Source organism: Vulpes vulpes, unplaced genomic scaffold (genome assembly GCF_048418805.1).
Source record: "Vulpes vulpes isolate BD-2025 unplaced genomic scaffold, VulVul3 u000000652, whole genome shotgun sequence".
Classification (NCBI taxonomy): domain Eukaryota; kingdom Metazoa; phylum Chordata; class Mammalia; order Carnivora; family Canidae; genus Vulpes; species Vulpes vulpes.
The window spans coordinates 2341480-2360833 of record NW_027325771.1 but is presented as its reverse complement, the minus strand read 5'-3'; the positions used below and the strand labels follow the sequence as shown (position 1 = coordinate 2360833).

The window sequence follows — 19354 nt, the reverse complement described above, 5'->3', positions numbered from 1 at the left end:
ATCCTGTCTAGTGAAAAATGAGGTTAAGAGAAACAAGCCCCACTGCCCAAGACTTGCAGAAGGCGCCGAGTTGGTAGCAGGTGAGATGCTCTCCGTATCCCCTGGAACTACAGATGACATCTCTGGAGCGCCTACTATGTGCTCGACACTGTGCTAAGCGCCTGTTTTTTTTTTTTTTTAAAGATTTATTTATTTATGATAGACATAGAGAGAGAGAGAGAGGGAGGCAGAGACACAGGCAGAGGGAGAAGCAGGCTCCATGCCGGGAGCCCCACATGGGACTCGATCCCGGGACTCCAGGATCGTGCCCTGGGCCAAAGGCAGGCGCTAAACCGCTGTGCCACCCAGGGATTCCCCATGCCTGGTTTTTCATATTATTCACTGCTCATTATGAAGTGGGTACTATGATCACCCCATTTTAGGGATTGCACAGCGAGGTTAGAGAACCAGCCCAGGGCCATGTTAGCGGCCGAGTCCAAGAACCTGAATGGGCTCAGGACCTCTGTAACCTCTGAGCTGCAGGGAGCCGCGGTCCCTTCCAAGGGTACATCGCCCACGGAGGGATGAAAGAGGCACTGCCTCCACGCCCACCGTGCCACTCGCACTACCCATTTGGACTTCTCTGTGATCAGGTCGTCAATGTGCTTGAAATACCTTGTGGAAAAAAAATTAATCAATTCTCCCTCCCAAAGTAGAGCCACAGCTGGAAGAAGCAGGTGAGGAAGCTGGATCAAAAGCCAAACCAAAGAAGAATAAAAACCCGGGCAGAGGCAGCCGGCATCGGAGGAGCAGGGTTCGGCCGCCAGCCGGCTTGACGCCCAGCCCAGGAGCCTAACATGGGGGTAGAGGGCAGGAGGACCCGGGCTGACCTCGGAATTACGGGGTCATGGGGGATGCTGAGGAAATGTGCTCAGGGGCCAAGGTTGGGGAGAACAAGGTACAACGTGACTTCAGGGCCAAGAGGCTGGAGACACAGAAAGGACGGGGCACGACCAGAGTCAGAAAACACGTCAGCCAGCACTGTGCAGGTAGGCCAGCCTCCCTCCAGCCCGATCCCATAGCCCAGCTCCCGGCTAACCCAAACTCCTATTTTTAGGCAACTTATTGCTGTTGTTACCCTATATCTATAAAGAGACTTTTTCCAGAGCGCCTGGGTGGCTCAGTCGGCCTAGGCTCTGCATTCAGCTCAGGTCATGATCTCTGGGTCCTAGGATTGAGCCCCGCATCGGGCCCCTCAGCTCTTAGGGGAGCCTGCTTCTCCCTCTGCCCCTCCCCTTCACAACCCTTGCTCCTCTCACCCACATGCATGTGTGCACTCTATCAAATAAAAAAATACAATCTTTAAAAAAAAAAAAGATACTTTCATTGGAAAGCTCTGAGAAGGCATAGGGATTGGTCAAGGTTAGTATCCAAAAGGTGGTTCCTCTCACTGCCCTTGCCTTCATTCTCCTCTAACATACATTCCGGGGGCAGTCCCACCTGGGGGGCAGGTAGGGAACTGGGGCTGCGGGGTGTCCTGCTCACACCTGTTGTTGATACCACGTAGGGGGTTTCACTGGAGGAAGAGCTAGAGGGCTCCAGGTCGAGGGTTAGAGACCAGCAGGTGCATCTGTAGGGATGGTTCCTCCTGGTTGGGGTTCCGGATGCCGGGAGGCAGATTAACACTGAGGGGCCCTGTTCTAGGCCCTGAGTAGTGCCCGGGCCTCCCCGACCCCGTCCCCTAGGTAAGCCTGCAGGAGCATCACTGACCTGGTGTGTTTATGCTCCAGACTCCCCCAGGACCACTGGACTGCCTGTAATGTGTGTGCTCACATCTATCCTCTGGTCCCTGTGTATCATCTGTGTGCTGTCTGGATCGGGTGAGCCAGTGTGGATGACAGTGAGAAGCATGAGCTCTGGAGCCCGTCGAATCCCAATCTGTGTGGCCGCGATGTCACTGCCCCCAAGCCTCCGTTTTCCCGTTTGGAGGATGGATCAACGAGAGCATCCACTGCACCATTCCACCGCCGCCTACTGCCTCGACTTACTTCATGTCGGGCTCCCCCTCCGTGTTCCTGGGACGCAGGGCAGTGGCCCTTCTCTCAGCTTCTCCAGCGCACCAAGCTCCCGTCGCCTCGGAAGCTCTGGGAAGCCTCTCCTCCCAGAGATGCCACAGGCTGGCTCCCTGGTGCACCACACATCTCTCCCAACCAGGACCCCGGGGAAAGATTGTCTTGGCCAGAAGGTCATGGGTTCTCCCCCCAAATCAAGTTTCCTTCTTTACTCTGATCTATTATTGTCACAAAATTTGCTGCCCTTCCAAGTCCCCTTGTTTACCCATTTTTTTTTTGCACTGGCTCAGTAAGAATGTTCCTTATCTCCATGTCTGAATTTGCACCCTAGACCTCCCCTCGCCCCCTTTCCTTGGTATCTATGGCATAACGCACTGTATAATTTACTTATTTCTTTAGTTTATCGTCTCTTCCCCACTACAACGTCACTCTGCGGGGGCAGGTATTTTTGCTTGTCTGGGTCACTGCTGCATTCCTAGCACACGCCTGGCACATAATAGGGGATCGATGACATTTATTGCATGGAAAAATTTGTTTGTTCAGCTCTGTCTCCCTGGAAGGGAAGCACCCCCAGGCACTTCATCCTCACCCAGTTTCCTGTTGCATCTCAGCGATAATTATACAACGGCACCCGAGAAGTATCTGCTGGGCGCATGAGCGGCACCTCCCTTATAGAGGTATGTGAAGAGTAAAATGAGAGCATCCTCGTAAACTTGGCATAAGTGCCGTGCACATAGTAGGGGTTGGGTAAAAATTCAGATATAAATCACTACTAGAAGTTGTGCTTCTGGCACGGGGCCTGAACAACCCCTCGTGCTTTCTTGAGCATCTTTCAGAGCCAGGGGCTCCTCATATTTGTGCCCTGAGAGGTTGCATCTGCTTCTGGCTCACTAGGTTTGGGTGGGGATGGGGCCCTCAGACTTCATCCTGGTTTAGGGAAAAACTCTCTCTTTATTAGTCTTCGTGGTAAAAACAAAAAACAAAAAAACAAAAGCCAAAACCAAAAAAAAAAAAACAAAAAAAACTTTTCGTTGAGTCAACCAGGCTCAGCTGACAAGTGCTTATGATTAGATGACCGTCAAGGTTAACGTCCAGATTTGAGCGTCTCGAACTAGCCAGAAGCCCCTCATCCTTTAGGAACGCGACTGGCTTTCAGTTCGGGACATATCCAGCAGGAATGTACTCATGTTAGACACACTCGGGTTTTCGGATGGTGTTTGCCACCCGTTTCTACCCGCCGGGGGTTCGGTTGCAGGGAAGGGCTACGCGTTTGCAGGGACTGCCCGCAGCGGGGAAGGCGGCCTGCAGGAGGGCCCGCAGCCGCAGGCAGGGTGTGCAGGACTTTCTCAGAGGAGACAAAGCCCGGGTTCAGGCATAGTGTCCTTCTGGGTCACGGTTGTGCAGGATGTTCCTTGAGATCAGAAGGCCATGTTCCAGGGCTCAGCCTCCGGTTTAGGAGACTTTTCTGATACAATAGACACAGTGTATCCCAAAAGGGAGTTTAACTATTTGATGACCCTATAACGGAGGTAAAGCGGGCGTGGCAGCCTTTGAAAACCACCTTTCAGCTGAGTTTAAGTATTTGTTGGGGGGCACCTGGGTGGTTGAGCATCTGCCTTGGGCTCAGGTCATGACCCCAGTGTCCTGGGATCGAGCCCTACATGGGGGGTGGGAGGTGGTCCCTGCTTAGCGGGGAGTCTGCTTCTCCCTCTGCCAGTCTCCCCAGTAGTGCGCTTTCTCTCCCTCTCAAGTAAGTAATTTTTTTTTTCCATGAGAGACACAGAGAGAGAGAGACCCAGGCAGAGGGAGAAGCAGGCTCCATGCAGGGAGCCCGATGTGGGACTGGATCCTGGGACCCCGGGGGACGCCCTGAGCTGAAAGCAGACGCCCCACCACTGAGCCCCCCGGGTGTCCCGTAAATAAAAATCTTTTAAATAAAAGTATTTGTCGGGACCTCAAAGGGCCCACCGAGCCATCGGTGCATCCTGAACCCCGGAGCTCATGGGCTGCCCGTGGTCCTATTCCCCGGCCGCGGCCCCTCTCGAGCCCAGGGCCAGGCCCAGCTCCCCGCAGGCTGCCTGCAGCCGGCCGGGCGCCACGCACAGCGCCCTGCGGAGCTTGGGAAACACGAGGGAGCCACGCGGGCACCCCGGCCGGCCCGCTGCTGCCCGGGGGATGACCGGGAAGGGACAGAGCCCCCCCGCGGCAGTGCCCCGCTGACCGTGGGACCACCTTCCAAGACCTTCGTGGACCCCGAGGCCAGGACGGCACTTGCCGGACTGAGATGAAGTTTAATTCATAAATTAAGCAGACTAAGGGATTCATGACAGTAGCTAATAGCTAAATAGAACAATTGCAATAATATACTGTAACAACGTTCTGGGAACCTTTCCTACGTACTCACCACTCCTGCAGACATGAGGCGAGGAAATGGGCCGTGACCTGGGGTCAGCCCATTCGTGACCTCCTGATGATCCGAGCCAATGGGGCTCACCTGCTTCTGAATATGGTTGGCACAGGTGACTGACGCGGGAAAGGCCAGACTGCAGAGAAAGCGAGACTGCTGCATTCTTCTGGAATCCAGACCCAAAGGCCAGAGGCTGGCCCTCCCCTGCCTGTCACCATCCAGAGACCTCAGGGCTCCGGGGAAGGACTGGCTGGCCCCTCACAGGTAGGCCCCCGTGGCCTAAAGCGAAGGCCAGCACCCAGCTGCCTTTCAGTCCTTGTCACATTGGCTAATTATTATAGCTTTGCCTCAAAAGTTTTCTCCTTGCTCAAACCCGAAACCCCAACAATTCCTTCTACTTGCGTGACGTCCTGGGGTTACCACTGCCAAGGAGGATGCGAGGTGAGTTACGTTTCTGTCTCTATTTCTGGGAGCAAGTAAGAAGATGTGAGAAATGTTGCAATCACCAACCATGAAAATGCTGTTACATACATTTATTTTATCTGAAAAGAAATGTTCGTGGCTGTTTGCCGTCTAAACACTTAGACATCACATTCCATATCCCGTGAACACATTCTTGGGGCCTGATAGAACTCAAATAACAACCTTCTCTTTGGAAATATCTTAAAAATAATAATAAAATGAATTCAAAAACAGAAAATGTTTGTAACCAAAGAATGAACACAAAGCATGGATGACAGTTTTAGAAGTAGCCTTTTAAAATTGGTTTAAAAAAATAAAATAAAATTGGTTTAAGGTGTTATTCATTTGTAACCACCTTACAAAACAATAGGGCTAGAAATAAACTCTAGTACAAGCCGAGTTCACAAGTTTAAGAATAAATTTTTATTTTTAAATTTTTTTAAAAAGATTTTGTCTATTTAGAGAGCTAAGAATGGGGGCTGGGGAAGGGAGACAATGTCTAGCCGACTCCTTCCCCAGCACAGAGCCCATCACAGGGCTCCAATCCCACGACCCCAGAGATGACGACCTGAGCTGAAATTAAGAGTTGGTTTCTCAACCAACTGAGCCATCAGGTGCCCCCAGAAGTTAAATTTTTGAAGATTAAGTAGTGAAGTTCAAATTCTCTTTAAGTAGAATCTTCTGAAACTCCTGTTGTAATTCCTCTTTCCCTATTCCAGTTGTTTGAATTTGTCTTAATTATGGCATTTCAAAGATTTCTCAACATAAAATCTACAGGTGGTGCCTGGCCTAGGTTATTTCAATTTATGATTTTTTTAAATTTTACAATGGTATGAGAGCAATACATGTTCAGTAGACACTGTATTTCAGATTTTGAATTTTGATCCTTTTCTGGGCTGGTGATATGCAGTGGATACTCACTCATGATGGAGCGAGCTCAGCTCCCTCAGCCATGTGAACACAAAGGTAAACGACCAATACACTGACAACCGCTCTATTTTTCACTCTCAGTACGGTATTCGATAATTTACAGGAGATGTTCAGAGCTTTATTATAAAATAGGCTTTGTGCTACGTGATTTTGCCCTGTTGCAGGCTAAGGTAAATGTTCTGATCAAATTTAAGGTAGGCCGGGTTAAGCTATGATGTTTTATAGGGTAGGTATGTTTGGTTTTTTTAAAGATTTTATTTATTTATTCATGAGAGATACAGGGAGAGATGCAGAGACACAGGCAGAGGGAGAAGCAGGCCCCATGCAGGGAGCCCGATGCGGAACTTGATCCCAGGACCCCAGGGTCACACCCTGAGCCGAAGGCAGGTGCCCAACTGCTGAGCCCCCCAGGTGCCCCTGTAGGGTAGGTATATTAAATGCATTTCCAGCTTACAATATTTTCAACCCATGATGGGTTTTTCAGGGCATGACCCCTGTCACTTACGTCAAGGAAGATCTGTAATGGTAGATATATGGTTTTATTTAACTCGAATTATAAATTGGTGTGTTTGGGCTATTTATTGTCACATATAGCAAAGCTTCCTTTATACCAAACTCAGTTATCCTGAAGTCTCAGAGAAACAGGGTTTGGCTCAGCATGAGAAACACAATTGAGAGAGGCCTCTGGTTAACCAAATAAATATTGGCAAATCCATACCCCAAGGCTCATGCGCTTGATTCAAGAGAGAGCTCAGGAGCTGTTTTTGGCCTACTTCACTTACTATTCTAAACTTACAGGTGAAAAACTACATAAAAAAGGAGGAGGCCACAGAGACGTCTTCAAGGTTGTAACATTACCAGCATCAGTGAGTGATTGGCCTCCAGTCCATCAGCAGTGAAGGAGGCAAACGAACCAAGAATGAGGGAGTAAAATCCCTACATAAAGTACATACTGACAATTTATTACAGCGACAAGATCCCAACAGCTGTCACTGTAGTTCAGTCAACGTTCACAGTAATGACCCTGAGTCACCAAAGTAAATTAGGTTCAGAACAGTCTGTAAGAGGGGAGGAAAATGTTAGGCAAATAGAAAATTAAATTATTTGGATTTATTCATTTGTCTAGCAAATCTTTACTGAATGTATTTATTTACATGCCAGATGCTGTAGGGACATCTTGTGTCCTCAGGTCTTGGGGACACATGGATACTGAGACAGCAGTTCCTGCTTTCAAGAAATTTGTGTTCTAAGTCAGAGGTTTCAAAGCGTGGTCAAGGAAGCCCTAAAGGTCAATGACACACCCTTCCAGGGGATCTTCATGGTCAGACTACATTTTCCGTAATATTAGGACGGCATTTGCTTCCCCCCCCCCCCCCCCCACTGTATTGGCATTTGCACTTCGGGTACAAAAGTAATGATGGATAAAACTTAGTGTGAATTCCTTAACATTAATCAAGACAGTGGCCCCGAACTTACTAGTGATCGCCCCCACACACAGAAGAGAATGCCAGTTTGACTGCAGGACATCCTTGAGAAAGCAGGAAAAATGATTAATTTTTATTGAATTTCAACCTGAAGTATACATCTTTTTAATATTCTGTGTAATGAGATAGGTACACATAAAGCACTTGGGCTGCATACTGAAGTATGATGGTTGTCTAGAGGAAAAACATTTGTGTGATTGAGTTGCAAGCTGAACTAGCCACTTTTTTTCACAGAACACAGTTTTTATTAAAAGAACTATTGACAAATTGTGGTCATTTGGCAGACGTTTTCTCAAAAAAAAAAAAAAAAAAAGAACAAAGTGAGCTTGTCCTTTCAAGGAGAACAACCGACAGTATTTAGAGCCAATACTACAATTTGAGCTTTCAGATGAATCTTAGAGTTTTGGAAAACAAGAGCTTGTAGCTTCCCAATAATTAAAGACTTCTCTGGTGAGGAGGATAATGATATTAACAAATTTATTTTTTGATATTATACGGTGAAATTGTCAAATTGGAATGACATACATAGCTAGGCAAATCAATCTTTCCCAAATTATCAGATTGTATGATGTCACAAAGTCATGCATTGAGAAAAGATTCATTCAAAGGGGCAAATAGACCAATGGGTTTTAATGTAAGAAAATACAGAAAGTTCACTGATTTCTTTCAGATTACACATTGGAAATGAACTTTAGGAATCTACCACTTGTCAAGTTTTAGCATAGTATTAAGAAGAATATCCTTGAAAAGGCTATTAAAATATCCCTCCTTCTCTGACAGTCTCTGAGACTGGACTTTCCTCTTATATTTCAACCCAAAACGATTTATTGCAACATGTTGAATGCAAAGGCAGATATGAGAGTCCATTGCAAAAATGTAAACCAATACTACTCTTCTCTCTGAAATTTTTGTTTTGAAAAATACATTTTCATTAAAATGTGTCTTAGATGTTGACACGTAATACATGTGTATTGTTATTTTAAGGGAATCAGTAACTATGAATTTTGGGAATTTCCTAATTTTCATTTGTAATACAATACACATCAGTAGATACTACCTACATGTATAAATCGCTCCAGGGTCCTCAATGCTTTTCAAGAATACAAAACATCTTAAGATGAAAAGAGAACCACTGGTCTAAGAGGAAGACGCAGATCTATAAGTAATTCTGACCTCCTGCGTTAAGGGCTTTGATGGGGAGAAGCACGAGATAACATGGGAGGGTACAGGACAAGCATTCAGCCCAGTCTTGGGGAGTGATGGAAAGCTCCCTGGAGGAGGTTATCTTTAAGTTAGGACTTGATGGATGATAAGTGAGCGTGCTAAGGGGGGAGGATATGACGTTCAAGATGGAAGGAAAAACGTATACACAGTTTCCAGGAGAAAGAGAGGATGGCTGGTTCATGAAAATAAAAGTCATTTGGGGGAGGGAGAGAATAGTTTGTGATGATGTAGGTTGTTCTGATTCTATAATCATCTCAATCAAATAAGTATATATCATTTCAATAAGGTAACTTAATAAAGGGTGAAAAATTGACTCTGGTCTCAAGTATACGTGATACGACTGGTGACGGGCAAGCTAGAAACGGTGCTTGGTATACTGTACCTGTTCATAGGAAGTCTGAAAAAAAACCACCTTAATAAGTTTTCACAAATATGTGATTACAAATTGTAATCTGTATTCCGTGATATCTCTAGACTTAAGCCGAAAGATCTTTTTTTCTTTTTTTTTTTCCGAAAGATCTTTTTTCATGTTTAAAACAATTCTAATGAGATATCTAAAGTTTGATTTGAATTTGAAACAATACAAGTTGCCGTTTGAAGCCTTATATTCTTTATAAATACTCGATTTCCACCCAGATCAGTGATAGTTATCTCACTAACTTGGGTTATCTCCAACAGTGATCTTTCTTTACGAGTGACATAGAGGGTAATATGAATTTCTTCCTGTCTTGAAGGCGTCTTTGTCATGTTTACCTTATGGCCATGGTTTCCTGATTTTCCTTTTTTTTTTTTTTTCTTTTTTAGTGTCTTCCCACAACACTAAAGAAAACCTTTAAATCGATGCCCTGGAGAACTCCCCCAGGAGTTTGATGTTGGCAGATGCCCAGGCAGGCAGGCATGTGTCCTGAAGGCTGGGGCAGGTAATCAGCCACTCTAAGAGGCATGTCCCTAGTCAAAGCCCCTGCATTTATCCCATGGGCATTCATGAGCTGGAATAGACCTTCTGAGAATGATTTTTTTCTCTTTCTGGAAGGGGTTCAGAAGAAGCAGAAACAAATATTTACAGCTTAGAGGTCAGGCCTAGTACGACTGGTATCTGGGAGTAGAAAGCCACCTGCAAGCACATCACGGCAACCTTCAGATGACAGGCTACTGTTACGTGTTACAGAATTAGGAGTCGCTGTCAGGAGAACGCAGCGGCAAGGTCATGTTGCTGTACTTCACGAACTTTATCTGAGTGGCCCTATGTAGTTTGAGATGTTTGCAGGGCGATCCGGAGCACATTTTTGGCAGGGATCATATCTATTGACTTTGGTTCGCTGCATATACGTTGCTTTATCAGTATGCCATTTGCATTATATGTTGTTAGTTATTTTGTGGCTCCTGAGAACTCTGAAGGACAAGATAATACAACCACGGGTGGATTATACTTTGACATTTTTTTTACAGTATATTACATTTTAAGGCACTATCACAAACAACAGAAAAGCAGCAAAACTAGGTCAACGCAGTGAAACTAATTTAAAACTAGAATTGATTTTGTAACTATGGATACCACCTATATCTCCCAGAAGATTCTAAAATAAATTAGACATGTAAATACGCCATATCCCTAGCAACTGTCTGACACCAACGTGTTCATAATGAGTGGTGTATGAGTAAATGAACAGATGACTAAACTCTCACGCAGAACCGACAGATATCTACAGTTTTCAAATGAGGAAATCGAGACACAATGAGGTGAGGTCGCTTGTCGGACACAGAGTGAAAGAACACTGGGCCTGGGCTTCGACCATAGGCTCACTTGATTAACGTCTACACCACACTTTAATGGTATATAAACCAAGTTTGAGGGATCATTTATATTTAGGTAGTGGGACATCCTCCCATCCAATATGTTGATTAAATACTTAGTGATTGTTTGTTGGGTGAGAAGAAGTCAGACGCACAGCCCTGGTCTGGCCTCCCGGCTGTCAGTAATCACTCCCTGCATCATGTCACTGGGGGTGGCCGGGGTCCCCGGGGGAAATTGCCAGGGCTCAGACACTAGCTCAGTGGGTTTCGTGTTAGGATGAGCCCCCAGGTAGCATCTTCTTGCACCGCCCCCATACCCCGTGCCACGGCCTCCATGATCAATGCCTTCTGAAGTCCCCAGTGCTCAACAGGCAGTGGAGGTTTCTGTTTCCTGCAGGAGCGCACGTGGCTTCAGGGGCTGGGACACGAGGATTTGGTTGGGTTACCTCAAGGTCGCAACGACACGTGTCGGTGGTGGTCCAAGGGAGCTTCCTGCATGGGTCCTGCCCTTCCGGGGGCGGAGGCCTGGCATCGGGGGACGATGTCCCCGAAGCCTGCTGCGGACCCTAAGGCTCGACAAATGCCTGGTGCTCGGGGACTGTTCTCAGTCGGGGCCTCATCCCACACTCTGTTGTCCCTCGAAACTTCTCGGGCCGTGTCCTCTCGGGTGGCCAGCTTCTCACTCCCCGCTGCGGATGGGGGAAGGGTGTTCAGGGACCTCGGGCTGCTGCTTCCTTCCATGTGCCATCTGTACGGCCTCACCATTCTCTCAGCGGCTTTCTGTCCAGTGGACCTGCTAAAGAATGTTTAAAATGCCCATTTCTCCATTTTCCCTGCTCTTTCCTATCTGCCCTTCTCCTCCCTGGAAAGTAAGCTTTATGCGGGTTAGAGACCAAGCTTGTGTTTCTCAGCACTGTAGCTTAGGAACTGCGCTAGGACCTGGTACGTGGTGGGTGCTTGTTAAAGGGTCATGGACTAAATGATGGGATGAGTAACCAAATAAATGACCTTTTTTTTTTTTGGTGTGTGTGCTGACATCACAGCTGGAGTTGTTTTCTTTCAATCTCATTATCTGGAGATGATTGCTGTTTTTCCCGATCCTCTTTAAAAAGTGCTCTCTCGCGGAAAGAATCCATCTCAAAGCAGCTAATCCATAAGCAGCTGTGGGATTCTAAACAAAACCAAGCTCCTTTCAGAAATGGTGGAACTTGGGGTGACTGGTGGCTCAGAGGGTGAGCGTCTGCTTTGGGCTCAGGGCTTGACCCCGAGGTCCCGGGATCAAGTCCTGCATCAGGCTCCCTGCAAGGAGCCTGCTCCTCCCTCTGCCTGGGTCTCTGCCTCTCTCTATGTCTCTCATGAATAAGTAAAACCTTAAAATAAAAATGGTAGAACTCAAAATCAGATACTTGCTGACCATAGGATTTGAGAGAAGGTGCCCATAGTTTTCTTTATTGCTAATGGAAATCCCAGTGGATTTCAGATGTTCCTGATCCAGCTTCAACCTATTTAGAGAAGGAATACCACGTACCCTGACTGTGCTCTTGGGAAGCACAGAGGTGAGAAGTGCTGAATCAGGCAGCTCGGGAGGCTGTCCCAGTCCTTCGCCTGTTCTCAATCGTCATCACCCCTCCCATAATGTGGGATGGAATTGGGGCACAGTCATCTAAGACACCAGGCCCTGTAGGAGCTTTCCAGAAGGAATTACACAAGGAATCTACCTCCCAAAGTGCGCAACACCTGTGTTGGTTTCCTACCTGCTGCTGCAATAAACTGCCACCACTTTGGGGCTTTAAAACAGCACAAAATTAATATTTTACAGTTCTAGGGACTGCAAGTCCTAACATCAAGGTGTCAGCACTTTCGTTCCTTCTGGAGGCCCTAGGGGAGAATCCATTTCCTTGCCTTTTCTGGCTTCTAGACACTGCCCACAGTCCTTGGCTCATGGCCCTTCCTTCACTTTCAAAGCAACCTGTGTACTTCCAATCTCCATCTCTGTCTTTCCACTCATCACATCTCTCTTCCTGCACATCTCTAACTCGGACACTCCTATGTCCCTCTCATAAAGACTTCTGGGGTTCCATTGGACCTACCCAGGTAATCCAGGATAATCTTCCCATTTAAAAAATCCTTATTAACCATAACTGCAAAGTCTCTTTTGCCAGATAAAGTAACATATTCACAAATTCCAGGGATTATGGCGTGAACCCCTCCAGGGGCCATAATTCCACCCACCCCCCCACTCCCCCACCCCACCCACTTTCTTCCTAATGGCCTCATAAAGTGGCATTCAGGTCCTCCCATCTCCCAGGGCCAAGCACATTCACTGGCTGCTAGAAGCTTCTGTATCACTTCCTCCTTCTGAGTTTTCCTTGGTCATCCCAGCTGGATGCACCTGTTTCTTCCTGAATACTCCTTTGAGCAACCTGAACCTTCTCAGGGCATTCCTTTCTTGTTCCTTGCACCATATTCATGTGTGTGTGTATTATTTTTCCTGACCAGCATGAGCCAGAAGCCAACTCCGTGCCCTCCTGGGGCTCAGAACAGTGTGGCAGATTGCAGGGACTCAGCTGTCGCTGCTAGTTCTCAGCAGAGGACAAGTGAGCCACTTCTCCCTGGGCCTGGTGCCTTCCAGAGGTTTCATCCAGAGATGGGGAAACCCTAGAGTACCATTGCTAGCAAGTGAGGCTCCCCTGCCTGTGAACTGGTTGGAATCCACATTCACTATCTGCTTAGAATACCTCGTCCCTGGGGGCTGCTGGTGCCCGGGGGAGGGAGACTGCATTAATATCTCCAGCTTTCCACCTTGCACAAGCCAGGCTTCTTACGGCTTAGCCATTTGTAGTGGAAGGGGCTGCTTGTCTGCAGTGCTGGCTGAGAAGCTCCATCTCTAAGCAAGCTTGGCTATTTCCGGTATAATTCTCTTCCCCTCAGGATGCCATCCTCTACATGTGTTGGAATGACTCACTTGGCACTTGCACTTGGTAAGAGCTTGAGCTTGGTGAAAAGGCACTGGTTGAGAACGTCCCAGTCTTATTTTCAGCCACTCCCTGGGAAGGCCTCACCTTGACCCAGGTGGACTCTTAACCTCCCGAGCAGCCAAGAAATGTAGAAGTATGAGCTGTTTAATTGTCAGGCACTAGGTGAAGCTTGGAATGGGGGTAGAAGTGGATTAAAAAGGGTAGGGTGGGTGAGGAAATAAAGCCATGAAATCAAAGTTGCTGCTTTGACACATTTCACAATCACCTGGGGAGAGAGATAAGTCACCAAGCCATTACAAAATTCTGCAAAATCTCCTATCAGGTAAGTGCTGGGAGGTGAGGAGAAACATAAGTGGTTTCTATCTCACAGTCTTCATCTGGATAAATCCAAAATATTAAACATGAGATCTTACAAATACTAGAGAAAACCGTGGGAGAATTTTTCTTATATGATCTCAGAATAGGCAAAGGCCTTTCTAAATATGAATAGGACTCATAAGCTGCAAGTCAAACAAGAGTTAAATTTGACTACATAAAAAAAAAAACATCTCCCACAGCAAAATCTATAATACATAAAACTAAACAATTGCCAAACTGAGAAAAAGTATTTATAAGTCATATTACATGACAAGACTAAGTTCTCTAATGTGTGAAGGATGCATATAAATCAATAAGAAAACACCAACCATCCCAATAGGCAAACAGGCAAAGGATATGAGCAGACACTTCATAGAAAAGGAAATGCCGATGGCCCTTACACATAAGATGCTCTGCGTCACTTAAACTAACAAAAATGCAACTAAAATTCAGAGAGATGTACTGCTTTGCTTAAAAATTGGCAAAATTACAAAAGTTGGAAAATACTTCTGTTGCAAGGAATCAGCAGCCCATTAATGCTACTGGTCGGAGCACCTATTGGTACCACACCAACAGCAGGCATATTTTCAACATCTATCACAATTATAGACCTGCAAACTCTATAACTCAGTGATTTTGCTAGGGATTTATCCTATGGACAGCCTCTGACCTATTAAAAATGACATCTATAAGGCCTGATTTTATAGATGCAGGACTGTTCTCTACAGTACTATTTCTATTATCCAAAGATTGGAAGTAATCATCAATAGATGAATGATTAAAAAAACAAACCAGGAGAGTGATAAATTATGATACAATGGGGTTCTGTACTTTTCTCAGAAGAAATGGGCATGCTCTTTATGGCTATTATGGAAATATTTTGAAGATACGTTAAGGGACAAAAGCAAGGCACAGAACAGTGCGTTCAGTGAGCTGCATTTTAGTATAAAAGAAGGGAGGAGTAAACAACTGGCTGTTTTCAAGAATAAGCTCAATATTATGGGTGTTTTTGCTCATGCTATTCTCTTCCTGTAAATTGTGCTTTCTCCATTTCTGCCCATTGGAAAATATTTATTCTTCCAGGACAATTTCAAATATTTCTTCCTTTATGAACCTTTATTGATCTCCTGGATTAAATGCTTTCTTGATTGAACAAAAATTATTAAGAGAATAGTTTTAAGATTTTGGGTGAGGGGTCCTTCTTAAGGAAGACAACATTTATAAAGGGAGAAGACTGATTTAATTTTATAAGACATTTAATATTTTATATGGTCAAAGACATCATAAATGGACTTACAAAAAAAGCTAACAGACTGAGCATCATATATTGATGACAGAGGCATCCGGATTATATAAATAGCTCCTACAAACCGACAAAGACAAAACCAACAGTCCAATAGAAAAAAAGGGCATATTTTAAGGACAAATGCAGTTTGTTAAAAAAAAATGTTCAATTTTAAATAAATATTTTTCTCCTTTTGTTGAGTAAAACAGATTTTTACTATGATGTGGGGAAACAGTCAAGGATGTGGTGGGGGTACAAATTGTTAAATTCTCTTTGTAGAGTAATTTGGCAGGAGTCATTAAATGTTAAAAATATGTATCACCATCCATTGGACTTCTAGGCATCTGTGCTCAGAGATGCTTATATGCACATAGAAGCATTTACAAACATCATCATTGTAACATTATTTGTAATAGGAAAAAACAAAGATCTCTCAAGGACCACCGATAGGGGAAAGTACACATGAACCAGGATAAAATCGTTCTGTGGTTATGGTGCAGTAATTTAAAAAATAAAGTAGATTTCTTCCTATTTGCATGGAAAGAGCCCCAAAGGGAAATGGCACTGAAGGTTAGTATGTAAAATACTATTCTGTGTATGGCCCTGTAGTAAGAAACTGAGGGCAGCTGACAGCTAGTGAGGCATTGAATCCTGCCAATAACCGCATGCCTGAGCTCAGGAGCAGATCCTTCTCCAGGCAGGCCTTCAGATGGTCACAGCCACAGCCCCAGCCAACACTTGGCAGCCCTCTGAGCGACCCTGAAGCAGGCAGCTCATCTAAGCTGTACCTGGACTCCTGACCAAGAGAAATGGAAATAATAAACACTGTTTTAAGCCAATATAATAAAATGGAATATTACTCTGTTTATGGGCAGTAAAGCTATATGTATGAATGTTTGTGTGTAGGGGGATAGGAATGTGTCTGTGCATATACACAGAATCTACGTAACTGTGTACACACATACATAGATGTGAAAAAGTATATATATAAACAGTTTAGCTTAATAACTGTCATTACCTCTAGGGAGGGGAATAGACTTAGTGCAGAAGGAGGGGCTTTGATTTTGTGCTCTATCCCTTTACGAGGTTTTATTGTTTGTTGTTGAAAGTTGGTGATGAAAAGGACTCAGTTCACACAACTTGGAGAAGGGATTTGATCTCAGTTAGTCGGCCTCCTGGTGTGATATTTTTTCCCCACCGTTCCCCAAAAGAAAAGAAGAGGCATTTCCTGAGTCAAGGATGATTAAGTAGAAATAAATATGAGACATTTTCCCGGCTTTCCAGGGCACTGCTGAATCTTCAGACCCTTTCCTCTTACAACTAACCTAAATAGCCATTGTTGAAAGAAAGACCCATTGATTTTATGCGCAGAGGATTTAGCTGCACCTACCATGATATAGCATATAGATCATACTTTAAAAATCTTGAATACCCCATACATTGTAAATCTGTTCCTTAACTTTTCTTTTTCCCTTCCTCTGATTCTGTTAATTTTTCTATGGCTAACTTAAAATTTAGAAAGAAAGGACTAACCAACCCTGAATAAATAAAGACTATTCTTTAACCCTTTACATGACACATTGCCTTAAATGACATTCTAGAGTCATTTTAAACAGTAACATAATATTAGAGGCTCATTCGATGTGAAATTTAGTCTGACTTTTAGGTCCTTCTCTCTTATTCCTCTTCCTAACCAATAATTTGCTGCACTTGGTTTCCTTTCATTTGCTTTAATTCCTATAGCACGGAGGAAGAGCGTTAGATAGGGAGGGTCATGGACTTTGAAGTCTGACGTACCTGAGTTTTCATAGGTTTACTGTGATTTGGAGAAAACTTTTCTGCATGCCAGTTTTTCATTTGTCAACTGGCAATAATAATAACTCACGGCAAAAAAGAAATCACAATGAAATTAGAAAATACGAAGGGAATAAAATGAAAGAACATATCAATGTGTGGGATGCAGCTAAGGCAGGACTTGGGAATGTTATCGTCTTTCTTACATATATCAGAAAAAAACAAACCCTGAAATCAATTGTCTGAGCTTCCCAAGGAGCTAAAAAGGAAGATAAAACCTAAATAAATCAGAAGGAGTGAAATAGTATAGCTAATAATGGAATTAATGAAAATATATGCCCATAGAGTAGAAAATGATCAGTAACATCAAATATAGTAAAGATAATCAAGACTGATACTGATAAAGCCCTAGCAGGAACGAACAAGAAAAAAAGAGAAAATACAGATTAACAAAACAAAAAAAACACAACCAAATCTAGCTCTAAGCTAGCTAAGGTCATTTTGGATTACCAAAATCGGAAATGCAGAAGAGACATGAGGGCCATTAAAATGATAAGTGACGATATCAATTTCTCTTAGTGAGAATTCACTGAAACCATATACTTAAAGCACCAGGCTCAGTAACGTGGCTTCTGGAAGCTATTCACATTGTTGATGCACTTGATTGAGCACACGGTCTGTGCTGGGCCCTGGGAATCCTCAGGCAAGTTGGTGGTCAGGTGTGAGAGTGGGAGGATAAACGTAGCTCTGGCTTCCATGAAGCAGAGAGTCCAGTGGCGAAGAGACAAATTTTTAAAATTAAATATAAAGATGTGAAATTACATTGATGGCAAGGGCTACAAAAAAGAAGTGGCGCATGGAGCTGAGTATCTATGAGTGCACGTAAAAAAGCTAACGGACCTCGTAAGGAGGCTCAGGGAAGGCCTCCTTGAGGAGGTGATAGCTCCTTAAGGAGGCTCCTCAAGGGAAGGCCTCCTTGAGGAGGTGATAGCTGAGATGCCATCTGCAGGGCAAGCAGACATCAACTAGGTGAAGTTAACTAGTAAGAGCTTTTGCCAGGCCAAAGAGAAGTGGGAAGGGTCCTGTGTTTGGAAGAAGCATGCTCTGATGTTACATCAGTGTGGCTGAAGCTGGAAAGTAAGGATGAGGAGGTGGCTAGATATAGCCAAGGAGACTTGTGGGACCTTGTAGGCCATGCTAAGGAGTTTGATCTTTATCCTAAAAACAATATGGAGCCAGTTAAGAGTTTCAGGTATGAGTGGGTAACAGGACCAGATCAGAAAAGATCACACTCCATGTAGTGTGAAGCATGGATTGGATGAGCATCCCATTGGAAATACTGATGCCAGTCAGGTGACCATTGCTACTGCACAGGCCAAAACAATACAACTCTTGTTTATAATATAAATTAAGTTGGAAATGATGTCGTAATGCCAATCAATAATGGACGGGTTAAATAAATTATAGTAAATAAAGACAATGGGTTACCATGCAGCTATAAGGAATGAGGAATATAGAAATATTCATCTGTGCTGTTATGGAGATATCTCCATGCTATATTGTTGAGTAAAAAAAACAAAATGGGAAAATGTGTGTATATGTGCTGTTTATCTAAAAGAGGTAGGGAAAGGTATATATAATTAAACATATATATGTTATATAAATGTATATATGAGACATATATTTATGTTATATAAATAAATTATATATAAATATATATAAATGTATATATATACATATATATATATATGTTTTTTTTTAAATGGAAGGCTAAACCTGGGCAAAAGAGTTAGAGAGGGAAAGGGAGGAGAAAGAGGCTAAAGTTCTCTGAATACAAATTATTCTGTAGATTTGATTTGGGGAGCAAATATTTTACCTAGTTATAAAGTATAAAAATATCAACTCATAAAAACCAAAAACCAAAATGAAACAGATGAGCCCAACTATGTATCGAGTTAGCGGCATGATCATATAAGAATGGGTTGATTGAAGTGACTTTAAAACTGCACCCCTTTGTTATCTAATAACAAAGAAAACTGAAAAAAAAATCCTAAACCGCTTTTAACATTTTTATTGTTATTCTGAGAGTATTATGTATGAATGACTTCGGAAACCAATTTCTAACCTGTACACTGTTGCCTGTCATGGTGATAGTAGGTCAGAGTAGGGTGTCGATAGTAGAGAGAAGTGGATGGATTGAGGAGATACTTAGGTCAAACTGACCAGACTCCATGCTCAGGTGTACACGGACAGGGCCAGGGCTCAGGGAGGAGTGGAGACACCTAGGAGACACCTAGGAGGCATCATAGGGTACGTGGTGAGACTGCTCACTCAACTAAGAAAAGTGAGATCAGGTTTGGGGGGCAAAGATGGTTTTGGTTTGGAGCGTGTTGAGTCTGAGGTATCTTTGGGACATCCAGGTGATGTCAGGTGGCAGCAGGCCACACAGGCACTCTTCGATGTTAGTTTTCCCCTTCTACCTCCTTAGTGCTAGATTTGTGATTTGTTTTTTGTTTTTTTTTTGAGGTGGGGATAGGTGATGACTACTTTTCTAGTTTGCAGTGTCACTTAATATTGTTTCAGAGGTC

At 44.2% G+C, this 19354-nt stretch overlaps 1 protein-coding gene across 1 annotated transcript in view; it reads left to right on the top strand.

The window, feature by feature from the left end:
* Positions 1–886: 886 nt before the first annotated feature.
* Positions 887–19354, top strand: part of MAP1B (microtubule associated protein 1B) — a 29785-nt gene continuing 11317 nt past the window's right edge. The window contains exons 1-4 of the mRNA XM_072745395.1: positions 887–1028; positions 1969–2061; positions 3307–3377; positions 4103–4318. Coding sequence (XP_072601496.1) covers positions 887–1028; positions 1969–2061; positions 3307–3377; positions 4103–4318 — 522 coding nt within the window. The remainder of the gene's footprint in view (positions 1029–1968; positions 2062–3306; positions 3378–4102; positions 4319–19354) is intronic.